Consider the following 21,025-nt stretch of genomic DNA (forward strand, 5'->3'; position numbering starts at 1 on the left):
AGTAAAAAAAATCAATACTCTCAATTCTTTTATAAAATCTTTTTTGTTTCTTTTAAACTCAAACTAATCTTTAAATGTGAAATGATTATTGATTATGATTAATAATATTATTATTAATCATAATCAATAGAATGTTTATCCTATAACTACACTTTACAACAACTTTCTAACCTTTATAAAAATTATGAAAGCCAATATCTTTTTTATACTAATTCTACTGTGCTGATTTCAAATTTGAAGTCAGTTGATGTTTATCACCCATAATTTGTGATTTTCTTTTTTAAAGGCACTTCAAGGACACTGTAATGTTGACATCAACTGATTCATCTAAGTACTTGGTTTACAAATTGCTTGTTCTTCTCTTATCAGATAGTATAAAAAATCACTGGTAGTTCCATTTTGCTATTTCATTATTCTTGATTGCACATTATTATGGCTTTTTAGGGCTGCATAAAACATCCTGATAGCTTTTGTTATATATGCGGTGATTGAGTGAAGAAATATCAACGAGTCAAACAAACTCAAAAAGCTCTATACTTTGATTTTGTCTTTTAGTAAAAATATAAAAATATGGGTAGTGTATATGATGAGTATGGAGATTGGTTCCACCAAGACATTGCTTTAATGGAGAAACACTACAAATGAAAATGGTCACCTTCAATACTAGAAAACTTTTGCTGGATGTTGCAATGTGATGACCCTGATACAAACAAAAATCTTACACCAAATACTTTTAGAGATTATTGTAAGAACTGTGTAATTGTTAATTATAGTTTATTGAACACTGTGAATAATTGTTTATTATAGTTTATTGAATACTGCAAAATTTTCTACTATATATGCAGAAAAAATATTTTTCTACTATAGTAGAAAAATATTTTAAAAATTCAAGATTTAGAAAAAAAAAGCATCCATAAAATCTCAAAAAATCAAAAACAAATTTAAAAAAAAAAAAAAAAGTGGTGAGCAATAGAAATAAAAGGGCGTCAAATTTAAAATCAGCACATTCGAATTTTAATCATTTAAATTCATTCATTAATTTAAATTCATTCGAATTAGTATATAATAGATATTGGCTTTCATGATTTTTTTTGGTATAGTACAGTGTTATATTAAAAACAAATAAAAAATTTAAAGAAATACAGAATAAAAGTCTCACCAACATAGAGTTAAAATTAAATAGCATAAGCAAAAAAAACAAAAAATTACTTGATTTTTTGTAAATGATTGAACTGTAATAATATGCTTCCCAAGCAATGCACTAGTTTGTAAAGACATAGGAATTGAACCACAACTTTTAGATTGAAACTTAGATAGATCATCAGATTCAAAAACCTCTAGGAAAAAAAAAAATCAAATGGTAAAATAAATGTTTAAAAAGTAATAACTATTTTTACTAAAAACTTTTTTAAAGATTTCACGAGTTAAATTTTCACAGACAAAAAATAAATCATTGTTAGTTATATGATTTACTTGTTACAAGGTAACTTAGACTCTAGCAAAGAAGGTAAAAAGTTTTAGAATAACCTGTCAATTTTACAATTTAAACAAAAAATCTTGAAAACTTATGTTTAGATGTTAACACGGATTATTTTTATTTTAGATTTTATATTCTTTAATTTCTGTGTTTAACTCAGTGATATAAAGTCCCAAACAACTTATTTGCTTCTGATCACTAGTGTCCCGATGTTCAAAAATGTTGTGAAGTTTATATTGGCAAAACGTACAGAAGATTTTGTTTTATAAATGCATAACACAGTTATAAATGATTTAGATTCAATCTTTTGATAATTACAATAATCTGACTTGTCATGTGATCATGTAAAAATACTACACATGCCTTTTATTACATAAATACATAAACAAAAAATAAGCATGAATTTTAATAGCATTATAACCCCAAGTAGTGACCCCCCCCTACTTGCTAATTAATTTTGTACACTCATATTTAGGCAGTAACACCATTACTTTTTTATAGACATTCAGACATTTTAAGAATTTAGCTTCAAACTTTTTTATTACATTATAATACTTTGCTGACAATTTTTTATTACAACAATAAACTTTTGTGTGCTGTCAGCAAAGTCGTTAAACAAGCACCCTAAAAAAAAGTTTTTTTTTTCATTTCAAAACGAAATGTTATATTAAACCAATTTTAGGGACAATATTTACTAGCCAACACTAAAAAAAAATGATGCCGTGCAATAGAGATGCAATCAAATTTATTCAACTTGATCAACAGTCACAGATTCTTCGACAAAAATATCATATTTCATAGCTTCCATTTTTTTACTTATATGAAGATTGAATAAAGAGAAAAAGCTTTTTAACTTTTAGGGCTGAAAATTATCACAACATTATCTGTTAATTAATGAAATAATTAATTTAAATAATTTATTTGTTATTAATTTATAAATGGCTGTTCGATAAGCAAAAATGTGCACATTATAACTTTTAAAAATCAATTACAATAATTTCATAAAATGCTTTAAAAATACCTTCAAGTATTTTTTGTGGATTAGAAAAATCATCTGGTTCAATTGAACAGCAGCTTAAAGAATTCTTCACTCTTTGAACTTTATCAACTTCAGATTTTGAATGAACCACATGTTCTGTTTGAATATCCTTAAAATCATCTGTAATTTCTTTATTTTTTTTTGATGCTATGTCTGCAGCTGACACAAATTTTGATGAATCCCATTTTCTGACATCTTCGCCATAACCTGGTTGTGCTAACACCTATCAGAATAGCAAAAAAAGTAAAAACAAAAAGTTAAACATTTAGGTATAAACTAGAAAAATATATAGTATCAATTACCTGATTTTCAATAACAGCCAGTTCTCCCCGTAATACAACACGAGAAACTTTCCCAACTACTTGCATTCCTGCAAATGGGGTCCATTTGGATTTAGTGCATGGCAAAGCATCAGGCAGTGTCCATTTTTCTGACATATCGACCTCAACATACGTGTCTAAAAGTTTTGTTATTTTTTTGCAGCATACAAAAATAAATTAAATAATTTGTTTAAATAAACTGTTAATAAAATTTTCACATTGTCATTTACACACACACACACAAAGATATTTTATAATACAGAAATAAATACCTGGCTGTTCAGGTAGTCCAAATATTTTTCTTGGATTTGTATACAAGCGCAAGATTATATCTTCAATAGTTAAACGGCCATTATTAACAGCAGTAAGAAGTAAAGGCAACATGGTTTCCAAACCAGGAAATCCATATACACCTTGTTTTTTTTCTTCAATAGAGTGAGGAGCTAAAAAAAAATTATTTGAAATTGTTAGAAAATAAAATATTTAAACTGTTATTTCTACAATTAAAATATAACAAAATTGTATTTTAAAAAATAATAAGAAGAAAATATACCATGATCAGTTGCAAAACAATCAATAATATCCATATTTTTCCATAGAGCTTCTTGATCTTCAAGTGTATTTAGCGGTGGTTTCACTTTTGATTGCTGGATACCAATTCTTGAAATATCTTTATCTGTTAAGAACAAATGATGAGGGCAAACTTCACATGTTACTTGAAGACCTCGATTTTTGGCAGCTCTGATAATGAGAATCTAAAAAAAAAAACAGATAACTAATAAATAACTTTTAATAAATATTGATCATTTTAAATTAAGTGAACACATTAAATTAATTTTGTTACTATAATTAAAAAAAAAAATTTAAACAAATTTAACACTATTTTGTGTTTGAATATTAATTCAACAAAAAGACAGTTACTACAATAAATATTTATTATACTTATTCACAATAAACGGTTACTTAAATCTATTCTTTATATCACCAAGATAATTGGTCATTTTAATCTGATATAGTATTTATTTTCATTTTTTTTTTTTTTTGAATTTTTTTGTTTTAATTTCCTATATCAAAATTGTTAAGTGTAAATCTCAAATTTGATCATTTATAATTAAAAAAAACAGCAAAAATTTAAACACAGCAAATTTTATAATGTGAATTGAACAAGCATAATAAATGTATGATGATTTTAATGTTTAACTTTAAGCTCTAATTTATTGGAGGAAGAATCATATATTGAATGACAATCATTATTAAAACTATCACATATATACACACACATATATAGGGCTCAAATTAGGCATATCACAAGGCTCAAATTAGGCATATCACGATTCCAATTGCTTTTCACACCTTCGCAATTAGTGATTTCTTAAAAAAAATATTTTGCATTTTTTTTTCTTTTTAATTTAGCTTTTTTTTTTTTACCATTCTTAAAAGAAATGTTTTTGTCTAAGTTTTTTATTGGGGATCATAAAGTCTGTCATGCTAAATTTATCTTAGTATAACTAGTATCACATATAAGTATGATCACTTGCTCTCTTGCGCGTAGATTTTTATTCAACATAAAACACCTTTGAATTTAAATTACTTTTAATTTCAGCGTAGAAGCCAATAATATTATAAAGTTATTTTTAGTTTGATTTACTTAAATGGATAGAAGTACATCACAGTAAATTTACCTAAAACTAAATCAAAACAACCAGTTAAGTTACTACAATTAAGTTACTCCACTAATTAATTTACTTAATATACTCAAAGACTCGCAAAAGCTAGCCATATTTGTTTCTATTTATACCTTATACATTGTTAACAAATAATAAGCTTCTACCTAAAAAAATTATTTAAACAAATAAAATACATTTTAAAAATATTTTCATTTTATTTAAAGTGATATCAAGATTAAACATTTTTTATAAATACGCATGTTGTTTTAAGGATTTTTTTTCAAAAAGAAATTTATTTGAACAAAACAATTATTTGAATAAGAGAATTTTAGTCTTCTAAAATTCTCTTATTCAAATAATTTTGCCATTGAAATTTGAAATTAATGTCAATAATTATAAATATTATTGCAGCTATGCCTGTAATAACAAGTGGCATTCCTGAAAGTTAAGGAAAAAAAATAATTTTACTTCTGTTCAAAGAAATATTTTTCAAAAAAAAAAAAAAAATTTAGGCATATATTTAAAAAAATATAATTCAATTTATTAAACCAAGTTTTTTTCTCTCATTTTATTATAGAACAATTTGAACGAAAAAATTGAACGAAAATGTCACCTTAAAAATCATTTGAATGAAAAAATTAATATACTATTTTTAATAGTATGCTAGATCGAAAAGCAATAAGTTAGAAAAACGTGTCATTTAATGTTTTTTTGCTTTTATCTTACTTATTTGGTCTATAGATATAGCATGTTTTTGCGCTAACATGAAGTTTAAAATTTTATGAAAACATAAATATTTTAATTTATTAATTAGAATAATTCTATATATTTACTTTGTTTTAATTTAAACGCATTGTATGTTATTAACATTATAAACTGTATAAAACAGGGTCACTAAGTTGTTTTAGATCAACACAACTTGTGTTAATCAAAAACAATTTAAAGAGCTTGTGTCACAAGCTCTTATATATAACAATCACTTTTTTTCAGAATTATTGCAAAAAAATAAAAAGTGTTTAAAAGTTTGGTTTAAAACCAAAAAAGGTACTGATAGAGGTAGTGCAACTTTGAAGTTTTTTGTGTGGCTGTTTCATGCGCTTTATATATTCAAATCTTAGAAACTTCTCAAAGCTTTTAGACCTTTCTAGAGAAATGATTTATTTATTTTTAAATAAACTAACTCTATATATATCAATTACTTATTCATATATATTTAAAAAAATTTTCGAAACTAAATAAATCACCTCATCTTTCCTTGAAATATGAGCAATATGAACAGATCTATTAAACAACTCCGCCATTAAAATTGCAGCTGCCATGGTTTGACCTTCAGCATGACAAACAATTGGAAAGTGCTTTGGCCAATGCTCAAAGTGAGACATCCAATCAGACAAAGAATGTAGCTGAAGTGTTGTATATGTCTCATTTAAGTACATTTTTAGTGCTACACACGAGGCTGCTGATTTGTTGATGTGTATTGCATTGTCGGAAGTAGCACCAGCATACAAAGCATAATCACATCGAGCTCCTTTAGCTGCACACTAAACAAGTTATCAAATGATTACAAAACAAGTAATCAAATGATTAGAAATCAAATTAGTTAAATAATTCCATATTACTATCTTACCATTTGAGCTTGAGCAAGGGATGCAGCATTAATGATAGGTGGCTTTGTATTTGGCATACAGAGAACCATAGTTACTCCACCACATAACGCTGCTGAAGTTCCAGATGAAAAATCTTCTTTATACTCATCTCCAGGCTCACGCATATGTACATGCACATCAATTAAACCAGGCAGTCGAACAATGCTACCAGCACTTAAACAGTCAACACTTGTCTTTAAATTAATGTTACCAATAGAAGTTTTGTATAATGCCTAAATACACAGAAATGAAAAAATCTTAAAAAAGATAAAAACAAATTATAACAATTTTAGAAAAATGAAGTTTAAAATTTTTTCTTAAAAACAAACTATTACCTCACAAAATAATTTTGCACATTTTATATTGGTAATCAGTGGTACAGCATGATCTATTGCTAATCTTCGAGTTCGGTAACCATGAGTAACAAAATATGGTTTTCTTCTTGATCCAGTCTGTCTCATTGGGATATTAATAACTAAATCAAATTTATTATTTGTCAAAAATTCTTGGATACTTAGCTCTTGACCTTCGCTTCCATTTTCTTCAAATGGCCAATCAATAATTTGAACCTAAAGTTGAAAAAAAGAAAAAAAAGAAAATAATAATATTATAAAAAGTGAATTTGCAAAAATTTCTCTCCTAACATAATTCTGTGTCAAATAAAAATGCTTTTTTAACACTCAGAAAAATTACTCGCGCGTGTGTGTGTATACAGATGTGTAAATATGAATCTAAAAGAAAGATCTTTTGTTGTCATAAATATAGTATAAAATTAGAAGTGCTGGATAGATATATTAGAGCTATTAATAAAAATAAATTACTGTTACCAGTAGTATCGGGAATTAGCATAAAGATAATATTTATAATAATATTGATAATAAAATATAGTTTTACAACTCAAAGTTTTATGCGCTTCCACAATCATCAGGCAAGTAGCAGAAATATTAATTTTGCTATAAACTTTTACTTAAGGAAAAACAATTTTTTTTTAGATCTTTTTTATGGCAACTTTGTTATTGAAGGAAGATTTGTGGTTGCTGTACTTTTCTTTCCACTCGCCTTCTGTTAATCTTATGTAGATTTTGTTAGGTTGATTTTTAGCAGTGACAACACATTTATATATGACTTTTGTTAATCTACATTTTTGAATGCCCCATGAATGGCCTTGTTCGTCAAGGTTTATGTTTCGGAATTATAGAGTTGAGAGAGAGTAATAGCCACAATTAAGTAGCCTCCTCATCTATAGTGGCCTTCTTGACCTTGGGGAGGTGAACTAACAAAAAAAAAAAAAGGAAAAAAAAGAATTCAATTTTATTTCTGCAGTTGCATTTTTGTTGTTTATCTTCAACCTTTGGAAGAAGGATTTTTTTGTCTTGGTTTTTATTGATTTTTTTAAAATATTTTTGGTACAGCTGTAGCTGACAAAATTATGAGCGTTGGGGGAGTTTCGCCAAAGTTCACATTCAAGGAATCAAAAACAAAATATTGTATGGTTTCATTCTCTATTTATTAAAAATGTTTCCAGAAATGTAGCAAAATGTTATTTAAAACTTGATAAAAACTTCCCCAATACCCATAAGCTATATCAATCCCATTTCATTTGCAACTATTGGCTTCGTTCATATTAATTCATTTTTTAATGACGCATTCCTTTATATACCAACAATAATGGAGTCTTATTTAAGTTTGATTTTTCTAACTTTTTCTTTAAATAACATAGCTTCTAATTATTTATATATCTTAAATCTACCTCAGCTTGAAGCAATATAATACTGTAAATTGCCAAATGGTGTAGAATACATATATACATATATATATATATAATATATATATATATATATATATATATATATATATATATATATATATATATATATATAATATAATACAGGGGCTATTCTAGACCTTTTCAACATTATTTACTTTTTTTAAAACAGTAAATTTTTCTTTTTGCAAAAAAATAGCATTAATTTGGATACCAAAAAAAAAAAGCCCCTTATATATATATATATATATATATATATATATATATATATATATATATATATATATATATACATATATAGTCACACACACACACACACACACACACACACACACACACACACACACACACACACACAGATGTAGGTGTATATATATTAAAAAAGAAAATATCTTTATATTATCATGTATAATATTGTATACTTAAAAGAGTGCTCAATAGATAAACTAGAGCTATATATTATAGTATATATGTTACTGTTACCCGCAGTACCAGGAATTAGCTAAATGCTAATGTTCATAATATAATTTAATATTGCAACTCTGAGTTTCATGTGTTACCACAATCATCAGGCAAGTAGTAAAAGTTTAATTTAAATATATCTATCTATATATATATATATATATATATATATATATATATATATATATATATATATATATATATATATATATATCTATATATATATATATATATCTATATCTATATCTATATATATATATATATATATATATATATATATATATATATATATCTATATCTATATCTATATCTATATCTATATCTATATCTATATCTATATATATATATATATATATATATATATATATATATATATATATATATATATATATATATATGTATATATATATTCTAAATGTTATCAAAATATATATACTGAATGTTATGTTTAACAGAAAAATATTTATATAGAAAATATAGAAAAAAGTAATAACTCTGCATCTTCATTGTTTATTTAACTTTTATTTTTATTGCAATTAAAAATACTATTTACCTTAATACCATGCTCTTGATAAAAGTCACCAGTTCCCATACTTGCGTATAAAATAAATCCCATTTTTTCTAACAACTGAACACTTTCCAACATCTCAGTTTTTGCCTAAAAATGTTAGAACAGCTTTGTTCCTACTATTTTCAGATTTGCCAAAATATGTTTTTTTTTAAATCAAAATCAAAAACATAATAATAAAAATTGTTTCAAACCTTGTACGCTCCCACAGTAAGTAATATATTTTTTTTTGGAATAGTGAACCCAGTGCTTATTAATGCTTTAATGAAAGCTTCAAATTTATTTTCTCCAAAACAAGCAACCTCCCCAGTGCTAGCCATCTCAACCCCAAGTTGAAAATCAGCTCCAGCCAATCGAGAAAATGAAAACTGTGGAACCTAATGGAAAAAAATTAAAAAAATACAGAAAATTTTAGTAAAGGAGTATTATTAATAATCCACTTTCATTACTAAAGTTAGATTTGTTTATCATTATTATTTTAAAATTTTATATTGTAAAATAAACAATAAAAAGCACATATAAAATATAAGTTTTTTAATGTTGCAAAAAAAAAAGATAAAATGTTTTAAAGATTTTCAACAACTATTATGCTCACGTTATACTCTATTTTGGCTAAAAACAACTAACATCTTACATATATACACATATGTATACAGATTTGTAATTTTATAAAAATGCGGATTTCAAAGATAATGAAATGTTTATGCTTCAATAACTTTTGCTGATAAATGTAGAAAATATTTGGTAAACTTGGACCATCTTACTTGTGCTTTTGATGCCTTTTCTGATCCACCAGCTTATCTAATTGTATCTCTGAGATAACAAAACTTACCAACACTCCATCTTTTGACCATTATTTAATCTATTACTTGACTTTTCTGTATTCGCTAAAAGTAGATTTTCTACCCTCAAAACCACAAATATTAAGAGCACATTATATACCAAATATCTCTTGTAAACTCATTGCTTACAAATTGCACAAAAAATGTTTGCTTTATCTCCTTTTCTGCATACTCCACTGTCACTTTATTTTCTGCATTTCTTCTGTAACTTTACAAACTTCTACATACCACCATCTTGTACTTTATATCTCTAAGGACTGTTTAATCCTTCACATACTTCATCAGATCTAGAAAGCTTTCTTTTTTGTTTTTTCAGATTTTTCATTTATACGCTTTTCAATTTCCAAATTATGAACTAACTCAAAAAGATCTCCTTTTTTCTTCTTTTCTATTTTTTGTATTTTCCTACAATTAAAGGGATCCCCAAGTGCCGAGACAAGTTGTGTTCATACGAAAGAAAATGTTTAAAAAAAACGTTTGGGCTAATTTTTTTGATTAAAATTAAATAATAAATGCTTATCAAGACAATTAAAATTTTTGTTTTAGTAGAAGCTTGCTGTTTCCATTTTTTCTTGTTTTCCTTAGTCTGTATAATGTTAGCTGCAATCTGCAGACTTGATAATTTAATTCATAACAGTTTCAATATATGATGTCATCGTAAAAAAATATTTTTCAAGATATTGTATTATTAATATATTTTTTTTAAGATATAGGAATTTTTCTCCTACAATCAGCAAACAAACATTTGTATAATCTTTTACTAAATCCCAAAAAATATTTGTAAGACAATTAAAAATAAAGTAATATACTTCATTTTTAGATTTTATTAACTTGTTTTTAACAATCGTCAGGATGATTTTTAAGTTATTGTATCTTTTATAAAATTTAGATTCTATAAAAGATTATATAAAACAAGTATTGCAGAACTTTATATTTCCTTTTTATAGAATATTATATTTAAGTTTACTAATGCCTTCCTGTTTTGTGTGGGAGCTAAATAAAATTAAGATAAAATATTGAATATGATTTTTATGGCAAACTCCTACATAAAAGTCACCGTTATGTATTCTGGATCTTTTTTAACTTTTTTTTAAGCAATGAGATTTTCTTTTCTATATTTATGTATGACACAATTATACATATTTTGTGATGATTAGAGTTCACAGCCAAAGCAAAAATCAAGGCAGTATGATGCGGTTTCTTGTTTTATATTTAGTTTATATGGCTTAATACAGTTGTTCGTTTTATGTTTAGTTAACATTTTATACATTTTGTATGTTTAGTTTACTTAGTTTATAGGGTTTAATTTTTCATTTTATATTTATATTATAACAAACTTTTGTATATTTTAGTACAAATATTCATTTTCACTTTAATTTAGTTTGATTTATACGGTTATTAGTAAAATAACTTGTTTTATATTTCATTTCTACGTAGTTCAATTTATATGGTTTATTCAAGTCACTTGTTTTATACTTAGTTTATATTTTAAATTAATATATATGTTTTAGTAAAAATATTCTTTTAGTATTTAGTTAATATTTGGTTTAAACCAGTATGGTTTACTGCAAATATTTGTTATATATTTGAATTTATATTTTATTTAAGTTGTGCAGTTTAGTGACACTATTAATTTTTTTTTTTTAAATTTATATTTCAATTTTATGTGGTTTATTGAGATTATTTGTTTTAGGTTTTGTTTATATTATAAAAATAAAGATGGCAAGCTTCGGCTAAAACAACAATTTTAACTTTATTAGTATGCATTTATTATTTAGTTTTAATCAAAAAAATTTAGCCCAAACAATATTTTTTAACATTTTCTTTAATATGAACACAACCTGTCTTGGATCTTTTTAAAACTCAAAAATGACAACACTAAAATGTGTGAGCTTCACCTTATATTATGTAACTATGCATCTATTTAAATGGCACAAAAAGCTACCATAAATTATTGAAGTAATCTCCCTAACTATAATTTCTTTGACAAAGAAATAACTGTGAAAAAAAAAAGTGGCTTTAATTTTAACCAGATATTTGACTCTTCAGAGGGGCCCACTACAGTTAAGTAAACAACTGTTGCTTTTTGTAATTTGATTGCAACTCTTTTTCAAACCAAAACAGAATCCTAGTTAAACAAAAAGCCACTGCATGTAGAAACATTTGTTTGCTAGAGAAATTTCCTAATATTTACATAGCTTTTTGTTTTAGTTATGTTCTTCCAGTCACTAACAAGTAGTGCAATTTGATTATTTCATTACACAAAAGCAGCACAAAAAAGGAACAACTTTTAAAGTAGGCTTTAATGCATATATATTATAACTAGGATTTTGATTTGACCTTTAAATATATTCATGTGGTCAACCTAACTATGTTAAAAATTGTTAAAAAAAGATTTTAGAAAACATTAGAAATCTGAGTTTTAAATATCAATCATGTGGCCAACCTAACTATTATCTTTAGCAACTTAATTTGTTTGTAGGAAAGCAAAACAAACAACAAACTGTACAAACAATAACACTTTTTAAAAAAATACAATATTAAAACAAAATTACAACTTATACAAACTTTTCGAGTAAGTCTTTGTTTTATTTTTTTATACATTTTTATTTAATTTAGATTTAGATTTTTATATTTAAACTTTTTATATTCAAATATTATAAACATTTATGAAATTATTTGCATCAAAATAATCCTAGTTTGTGTATTCGTTGTCATAAGTTAATATATTTGTTCATATACTAAACCATGAAGCAGTTTACTCCTTAAAAAAAAAATAATTTTGACAAATAAATGAAATTTTGGGTTCCTGGAAGCATCACAAAACTATTTTTAAACAAAATATTTCAAAGGTAATTTTTACAACTTTCTCAACATTGTCAACTCAATATTTATTTTTTTGTTACTATAATACATACAAAAGATATTAATAAAAAAAAAAAAACATACTTTACATCCAACTTTTTTACATTTTCCCATTATATTAAGAGCAGGTTCAACAGATGCTCCAATAATAACTCGAGTTGCTAAGGCAACCAAGTCATAATCAAGAGTTTTGGCTACAAATGGAAAAGATCTTGAAACTCGTAAATTGCACTCAATAACCTTTAGTTCATTATCCTTAAAATAAAATAAATATTTAAAAGTTAGTTTCTAATATTTAAAAATTCAACAAGTAATAATAATAATAGATAACAATAATAATAACAATAAGAAATAAACAATAATAAGATATACATTAACGTAACATGATAACATACTTTTGCAATAAGCTGCATGTTAAATGGTCCAGAAACATTCAGAGCATTTCCAACAGCAAAACAAATTTCTTTAATCTTCGTTAATGTTTCATCATTAAGACTTTGAGGCGGACAAATAAGAGTTGCATCACCTGAATGAACACCAGCATTTTCAACGTGTTCACTGATTGCTACAGCAATGACTTTACCATCAATTGCAACAGCATCAACATCAATCTCCTATCAATTTTTTATTTTTTTAAAAAAGAATTTAATAATTAAACAATAATGTAACAAACATTTTATATAAAAACTTGATCAAGACTTAAATTAAACTTTTTTGTTTGTTTTAACTTAATTTGTAATAAAACCTTAAATACATTTTTTGGTTTTCTTTTATGTACGTTTATTTCTGTGACTTTTCTTTGTTTTTTATTATATCTAAATTTCTTTTTTAATTTGAAAACTTAAAACTCTTAAAAAATATTTGCATTAGATTTAGCAAAAATACTAAAAAATAAACCATAGTAGTGGAAAAAAAATTTGAAAAAATAACCTTTGCATCTAAAATAAATTTAGAAATGACAACAGGATGTTCTTTTGAAATTGAAACAGCAGATCCAAGGTATGCCTCTAAGTCATTTTCTGCATAAACGACATTCATAGCAGCTCCACTTAAAACATATGATGGTCGTATTAAAACAGGATAACCAACTCGAGTGCAAAACAAGTGAGCATCCTTTAAAAATTTATTATTAATATATATATATATATATATATATATATATATATATATATATATATATATATATATATATATATATAAAATAAATTTATACTTTAATATTATGTATCTTTAAATACACAAAAATTGTTAAAAATTTAACTTCAAATTAAGTACTATAAAAAATTAAAAAATATATAAAAATTGTCAAAATGCAAAAAAATAATATCACAATTGCCACAATCAAAATTTCAAATAAATAAAAATAAAACAATTCCAGCAAACAGTTTATCAGAATATTTGTAACAGATATTGTATAGCTAACTTTAGGTGGACTATCTAGACTATATTTACATACAGCATATATTTATTTAACGTGCAAGAGGTTTTTAGATCAAACCCATCTATATCTCTTTGAATGTGTAAAAGTTTTTTGTAGATTAATTGCTTGAAAATGTAAAAATAATATTTGTAAATCAAAGTAAATGTTTTGTAATAATCAACATCATTGGACAATACCTGTGTAATATTGTCATATTGTCATGTGTCATATTGTAAAGTAAAAATCCAGGAACACTCTACCTGGCAACCTTTGTCATTTACATTAAGATAATAATATGTAAAGTTTCAGTTTCAAAGGTCATCTGCAACAGGAATAGTTTGTGCAAAAATAGAAATGAAAAAAAGTACTAAAAAACTGATAAAATTATTTAAAAAGTCAATATTATTAAAAAAAATATTAAAAAATTAAATATTATTGAAAAAAAAAAATTTATTTTGCTAAAAAATGAATTTAATTTAAAAAATAACAATTAAAAATTATTTTTTTAGAGATACTTTTTTACTCAATTTTGTTAAATTATTATGACTTTTATCACAACTTCCTTTTTTTATGACGACTAACTTTTTTTATTATCACAAACCTTTGTGAAAAAAAAGTTTACGAAAAGTATAACTATACTGTCCTTAAAAGTTATATTTATATATATATATATATATATATATATATATATATATATATATATATATATATATATATATATATATATCTATATCTATATCTATATATATATATATGAAGATATATATATATCTATATATATCTATATATATATAAATATATATATATATATATAAATATATATATATATATATATATCTATCTATATATATATATATATATATATATATATATATATATATATATATATATATATATATATATATATAAATATATATATATATATATAAATATATATATATATAAATATATATATATATAAATATATATATATATATATATATAAATATATATACATATATAAATATATATATATATATATAAATATGGGCAATTCCATCTTTAACTACGTTACACACGCGCAACAACTTTATCAAATATTTGCCTATTTAAACAGTAAATTAAACTTTTAGCTTTTTGTATTAAAGCTGTTAGTCGAAAGAATAAAATAGGCTAAAAAGTTTTGTTTTTGGCCAAAAGTGGGTGAACTTATTACTGAAAATACCACTTAACTTAACTTACATGAAAAACAAGGTAAAAAAATTGCATCAACTTTTAGGTCAGATTTCTACGAATCAGTAAAGCGGTTTGTATTAGAAACTTTCACAAGATGTTAAGAATTCTATGCGAATTAAAAAAAAATATATAAAATTTTATCAGAGATGACCGGCTAAGGAAAATAAACTTGTTTTTTTGATACTATATATTTAACTTACATTACATCACTTACGTTACCGAGCAATATTTATTGTGGATTTTTTATATCTATTATTCAGAGTTAGAGCTACATAACACAAGAATTGCAAAAGTATTGAACTCATTCATTAAAAACGATCAACAAAGGAAATTTAAAAAAACTGGTGGCACTCTTCTTGAGTGATTTTTCATAACATTTATGAAAGTTATCTAATGGAAAACAGTTTTTACACGAGACAAAGAGCAACTTTAAAAAATTATTTTAGTATTACAACTTTATTAATACTTATTTGAGTTGATTAAATTAAAAAATCTTTGGTTTGTCGAAGTTTTTACTTACACTCCTTACATTTATGTGTATTGCGTATTTTCATTAGGTTGATATTTTAAAATGCTGCAAAGTATTTATATTTAAATCTGTTAAATATTTTTGATGAGAAAACTGCTATTACAGTTTAGGAGGGAGAGGGGTTCAGGTGTATGTGATCATTTGTGACAGGAGGGAAGGCGTTAAGAATTGACAAACATATGATGACGTACTTTATGGATGATCCATAATTGCATTTACAAATGTTTGTTTCACTAAAACAAAAATAAAAAAGATTCTAACCAATTTTTTTATATTAGGAGAATAGCAAATAAATCTTTTTTTTAAAGTCTAAATACAAATATTTATTTTTTATTTAATTTTATCACCTCCCTAAGGCCGAGAAGGCCACTACAGATGAGGAGGCTACTTGTGGTTATAACCCTCTCTCAGCTCTATAACTCTAAATCACAAACCTTGACAAACAAGACCGCTGCGTGGGAAAACAAGTTGAGCGTGGTACTACCAGGGACGTGGTGGGAATCGAACTCGGAAACTCTCACTTATAAAGCGAGCGCTCTACCACTACCGCATTTAATTCTTATTTTTATTTATTTCTGTGTATTTATATGTCAAATAAAATAAGAATACATAAACAAATAAAAAAAAGCAATAGTATAAATAAATTTAATAAAAAAGAAAAGAAAATTTTTTTTTTTCCTTTCTCAATTCTCCTAAGCTAAAAAGTTTCAGCTAGAATCGTTTCAATACCAACGCAAATTATTTAAATACGTAATTCATTTTGTAAACAAAAACTTAATGAAAAAGCTCCAGAACTTTAGTAAATGCATGTAGTTTTAACTTACATTACACAAATTAAAATAAAAATGTGTTTTAACTTAGCATCGTTATTTAAAACTTTAAATGTAAAAACGTAACATTTAATATTCTTTCGCATATATTATTAAAAAGCTTAAGTTTTTTAACTAAATTTTAGAAAAAAACAAAACTTTATGTTTTTGTTAACTTACATTACATGAAAATTGCGAAAGTTCTTTCCTTACTTTCTTAAAATATTTTATAAAGTATTAAAGTTGACCAACAATAATTTGAACATGTTAGCTTCATTTTCACGCTAAATTAATTCCGATTATGCCATTAAATTCATGGTTAAAATAACATTTTACAGTGATACCTTTTTTATGCAACAATGAAAAAAACTGCAACTTTCCGAGGCATAAAAATGACTTAAATTAATTTTAGTATTAAAGGTATATTTTAAATAAACTTTCATGTGTCTACATCAACATTCATTTGCTAAAAGTTGACAAAAAAGAGAATAAAATTTGACTACTTTTTCATTTTCCGGAATTGCCCATATATATGCTTTTTCACATCTTGATTCATTTTCGAAATGCTAAAGAGTTTTCTTAAAAACCATCAAGTGTAATAAAAGCCATCAAGTATAATAAAAAACATCAAGCCTCATAAAAAAGCGTCATAATGCATCAAGCATGTCTCCAGTGCATAACTTAAAATTTCATCAGTTCTGTCAAATGCTTAATACAAGAATTTGTGCCCATATTTAAAACTTTAAGTGTGAGTGTGTGCAGAGAGGGAGGGAGGTAGGGGTTGGTGGTAGGAAGTGGGTTTTGCATAAATTTTATAAGTCATTGTTGTATTAATGATTATGTTTATATCTAAAAAAATTACAAAAGAGAAAAAAAAATTCTTGCAACCCAAAATAGCTTTGGGTCTATGAAAAACAAAAATCAAATTCTTATTTTTCAGTTAACTTTTATCTTACTTTTCCAATATTAAATATATCAAAACATATCAATTATATTTTATCCATTCTAATTTCTCTTCTAAATAAACTTCTTATGTGTAAAAAGAAGTATATTATATAAGCATTATGAGTAAGTTTCCATTCTGTAAAACATGTTGGAAAGCTTTTGCTATCGACGAAGTAATTTTTTTTTTCCATCCTCAATAATAGAAAACAAGTTAAATAGAAGAAATGTTTAATATTCTTTTCTCACACCAAGTCTTACTTTAAACTACTGAACTGATTATGTATTATTGAGCAAGGAAAATCTGCTCAAACAAACATAAATATATAGTCATACATATACATATAGTCAGGCATACACATAAAGTCAGTCATAAATGACTTATAAAATAAACAAATATATAATATAAACAAATATCAAATAATAAACTTTTATAACAAATTTCATAAAATCAAAATAATTGCAAATCAAAACTCATTTAATAGAAAACAGAATATTTTCAAAACTGCTAAATTATGCTAATAATTTGAAATACAGATGTTCTGATTAAAAAGATAATGTAATACGAGAATAAAGTTACCTATAATGTAGTAAGTTCCATCCATGTAGGAAGGAACTTACTACAATACTACAAATATAAAATATTGTTACCTCTATTGTAGTAAGTTCCTTCCACGTAGGTTGAAGAATATGAATACCATCCAGAAGACGTGAAAATTTAAATCTATTCTCTGCACTGTCAATCATTTCTGGTGATGTACCTAATATTCTAACCTAAAGTATCAAAACATATAATAAAGATGAGTATTTTAAACTTTGTTATACTCTTCTACTCTATCACATAAACTAAACAAAAATAAACAACATAATAAATAAGTCTTTTAATACTTAAAATAAATAATATATATATATATATATATATATATATATATATATATATATATATATATATATATATATATATATATATATATATATATATATATATTTTAATTTCAACTTATTTGCATTTAAATAAAAATACAAAAAGGTGATACAGGTAATTTGAGAATTAATCTTATGTAACACCAAGTTTAAAACAGTGTTTCTGAATATTGTATGTTTTTAAATTTGATTTAAGTAGAAACAATGAAGAAGAATGCACCATATAATGAGGTAAAGAATTCTATATCTTAAGAAACTCTTTCACAGAAAGAGTTATTAAGATAAAGATTTTTGTTATGTGATGTTAATTTTTGGGAATGACATCTAGTTGAATAATGAGTAGGAGCGAGAGTAAAAAACTCAGAAAAAGGCAAATCAACCAAATTGTGCATAATTTTAAAAATCATTAAAAAATCAAATTTTATTCTCCGGCATTCAAGAGAGTTAATTCAAAGACTATGCTTCAAGTCAAGCCTTGAAGCATAGTCTTTGTATGGAATACAACACCATTTGCAGACAATTCTTATATAATGTTTGCGGACCTTTTCTATCCGACGTATATCTTTTAAGAGATACAGATTCCACACAGGGGTAGTACATGATTCTAAAATTGGTCGAATATAAACTTTATAGGCTCTTATCAAAAGTTGAGAATCATTACTGATGAAAGGCTTTAAGAGTAAGTAAGCACGAAAACTTGCTTTGCTAGCAATATGAGAACAATGATAGGAAAATTTCATGTCGGAAGAAATAAATATCCAAATGTCTTTGATTGAATTAATTGAATCGATAGGCGCATCAATATCCAGTAAGTATGAATGTACTGGTAATGGATTCTTTCCGTATCGTAGGCGAAAAGATTTTTTGGTAGGTATATTGAGTTAACAATTTTTTGACCATTGTGAAATTCTCTTTGAAGTTCTGACAAGGTTGATATTATTTTCGTCCTTTCTCGCTTGGTGCAACTTGCTATGGTCTGCAAAAAGCTTGATTCCACAATCCCCCTAAATACACAAGGTTATATCGTTTATAAAAATTAAAAATAAAATGGGTCCCAAAACAGTTCCTTGAGGTATTCCACTTTTTACATGAATGTTGTTTGAGTATGAATCATTGATACAAACACGTTGAGAACAATTTTTCAAGAATTTTGTAACCCAATTTAGCAACTCATACTTGATACTATAACAATGCTGTTTAAATAGTAACTTAGGGTGAGATACAGTATCGAAGGATTTTTCAAAGTCTATATAGATGATATCAATTATCTTTTTATTATTAACAGCAGTGGTCCACTCATTTAATGTTGTCGGCATTTGTGTACATGTGGATCTAAGCTTAAAGAAACCGCACTGAAGCACAGAAATGAAATTATTCAGGAGTAAATAACTTGTAACGCTTTCAGCAATTATTTAGTTTTTGTATCATATAAACGAGAGTAGTTCTTGAATTTAACATGAAAAGATTGATTGCCTGTTCTTTTGTAATCACTATAGATAATACATTTTTTGAAGGCTAATTTGCGGATAGCTAGAGGTTGGATATTGTTTTTCTACAGATAGTTTGCAAGAAAGTTTCAACATCCTGATTTTGTTTGGCTAGAAAATACCAATTTACATTTTGTAAGTCTGTGTTTATAGAGATGTAATCAGCTTTGAAAAAATTATACTTGGTTGTTTTTTTATAGTTTTTTTTAATGCAATTTTTGCAATATATATATATATATATATATATATATATATATATATATATATATATATATATATATATATATATATATATATATATATACAACCCTCGGAATTAGGAAAAATGAGGTTGGCAATAATTTGCCGACCTCTATCTTTTAGAAGTCGGCATCAGGTCAGCAAAAATTATTTGATACAAAGGTCTTACTATAAAACGTAGGGACGAGGTCGGCAATTTTTTGCCGACCTCAAACATTTCAGGTCGGCAGTTAGGTCGGCATTGCCGAATGCCGACCCTAATTCCGAGGGATGTATGTATATATGTATATATGTATATATATATATATATATATATATATATATATATATATATATATATATATATATATATATATATATATATATATATATATAGAGAGAGAGAGAGAGAGAGAGAGAGAGGAAAGGCGCCTATGATGGCATAGCGCCTATGATGGCATACCGGTCATATTAAAATTGGTTTTGGTAAAAAAATGATTAGACCTACATGACTATACTGACTTTACATTAGTTTTAGTGAAAAAACGTGCACAAATATTGTTTTTATAATCAACAAAAATCGATTTTGGGATGTGCTGTTGTAGTTTTATTTCCTTCATATATTTAAGATTGTGATTTTACTATTAACTGTGCAGAAATGAAATTTTCATGCATTTTATATTTAAGTTTTGTGCATTTAGTGGAATAGTTACTTTAATTTTATCTTTTGAACAAAGCAGACACAGCTTGTTTTAATGAAAATGATGACTTTTACCCATGATGGCATACTGACGAGTTGGGGGTGTTGAAATATTGACGAGTTGGGAAA

The 21,025-nt window shown here is 25.2% G+C and overlaps 1 protein-coding gene across 1 annotated transcript in view; it reads right to left on the bottom strand.

Annotated features, from left to right (window-relative positions):
* Positions 1-21,025, bottom strand: part of cad (carbamoyl-phosphate synthetase/aspartate transcarbamoylase/dihydroorotase) — an 83,665-nt gene that overhangs the window by 20,232 nt on the left and 42,408 nt on the right. Inside the window, 14 exon segments of the mRNA NM_001280939.1 lie at positions 1,210-1,337; positions 2,499-2,739; positions 2,819-2,973; positions 3,109-3,279; positions 3,390-3,591; positions 5,748-6,044; positions 6,131-6,382; positions 6,485-6,718; positions 8,930-9,034; positions 9,139-9,321; positions 12,736-12,906; positions 13,047-13,265; positions 13,582-13,764; positions 18,218-18,340. Coding sequence (NP_001267868.1) covers positions 1,210-1,337; positions 2,499-2,739; positions 2,819-2,973; positions 3,109-3,279; positions 3,390-3,591; positions 5,748-6,044; positions 6,131-6,382; positions 6,485-6,718; positions 8,930-9,034; positions 9,139-9,321; positions 12,736-12,906; positions 13,047-13,265; positions 13,582-13,764; positions 18,218-18,340 — 2,664 coding nt within the window.

This window comes from Hydra vulgaris, chromosome 12 (genome assembly GCF_038396675.1).
Source record: "Hydra vulgaris chromosome 12, alternate assembly HydraT2T_AEP".
In the NCBI taxonomy this organism is placed as follows: Eukaryota; Metazoa; Cnidaria; class Hydrozoa; order Anthoathecata; family Hydridae; genus Hydra; species Hydra vulgaris.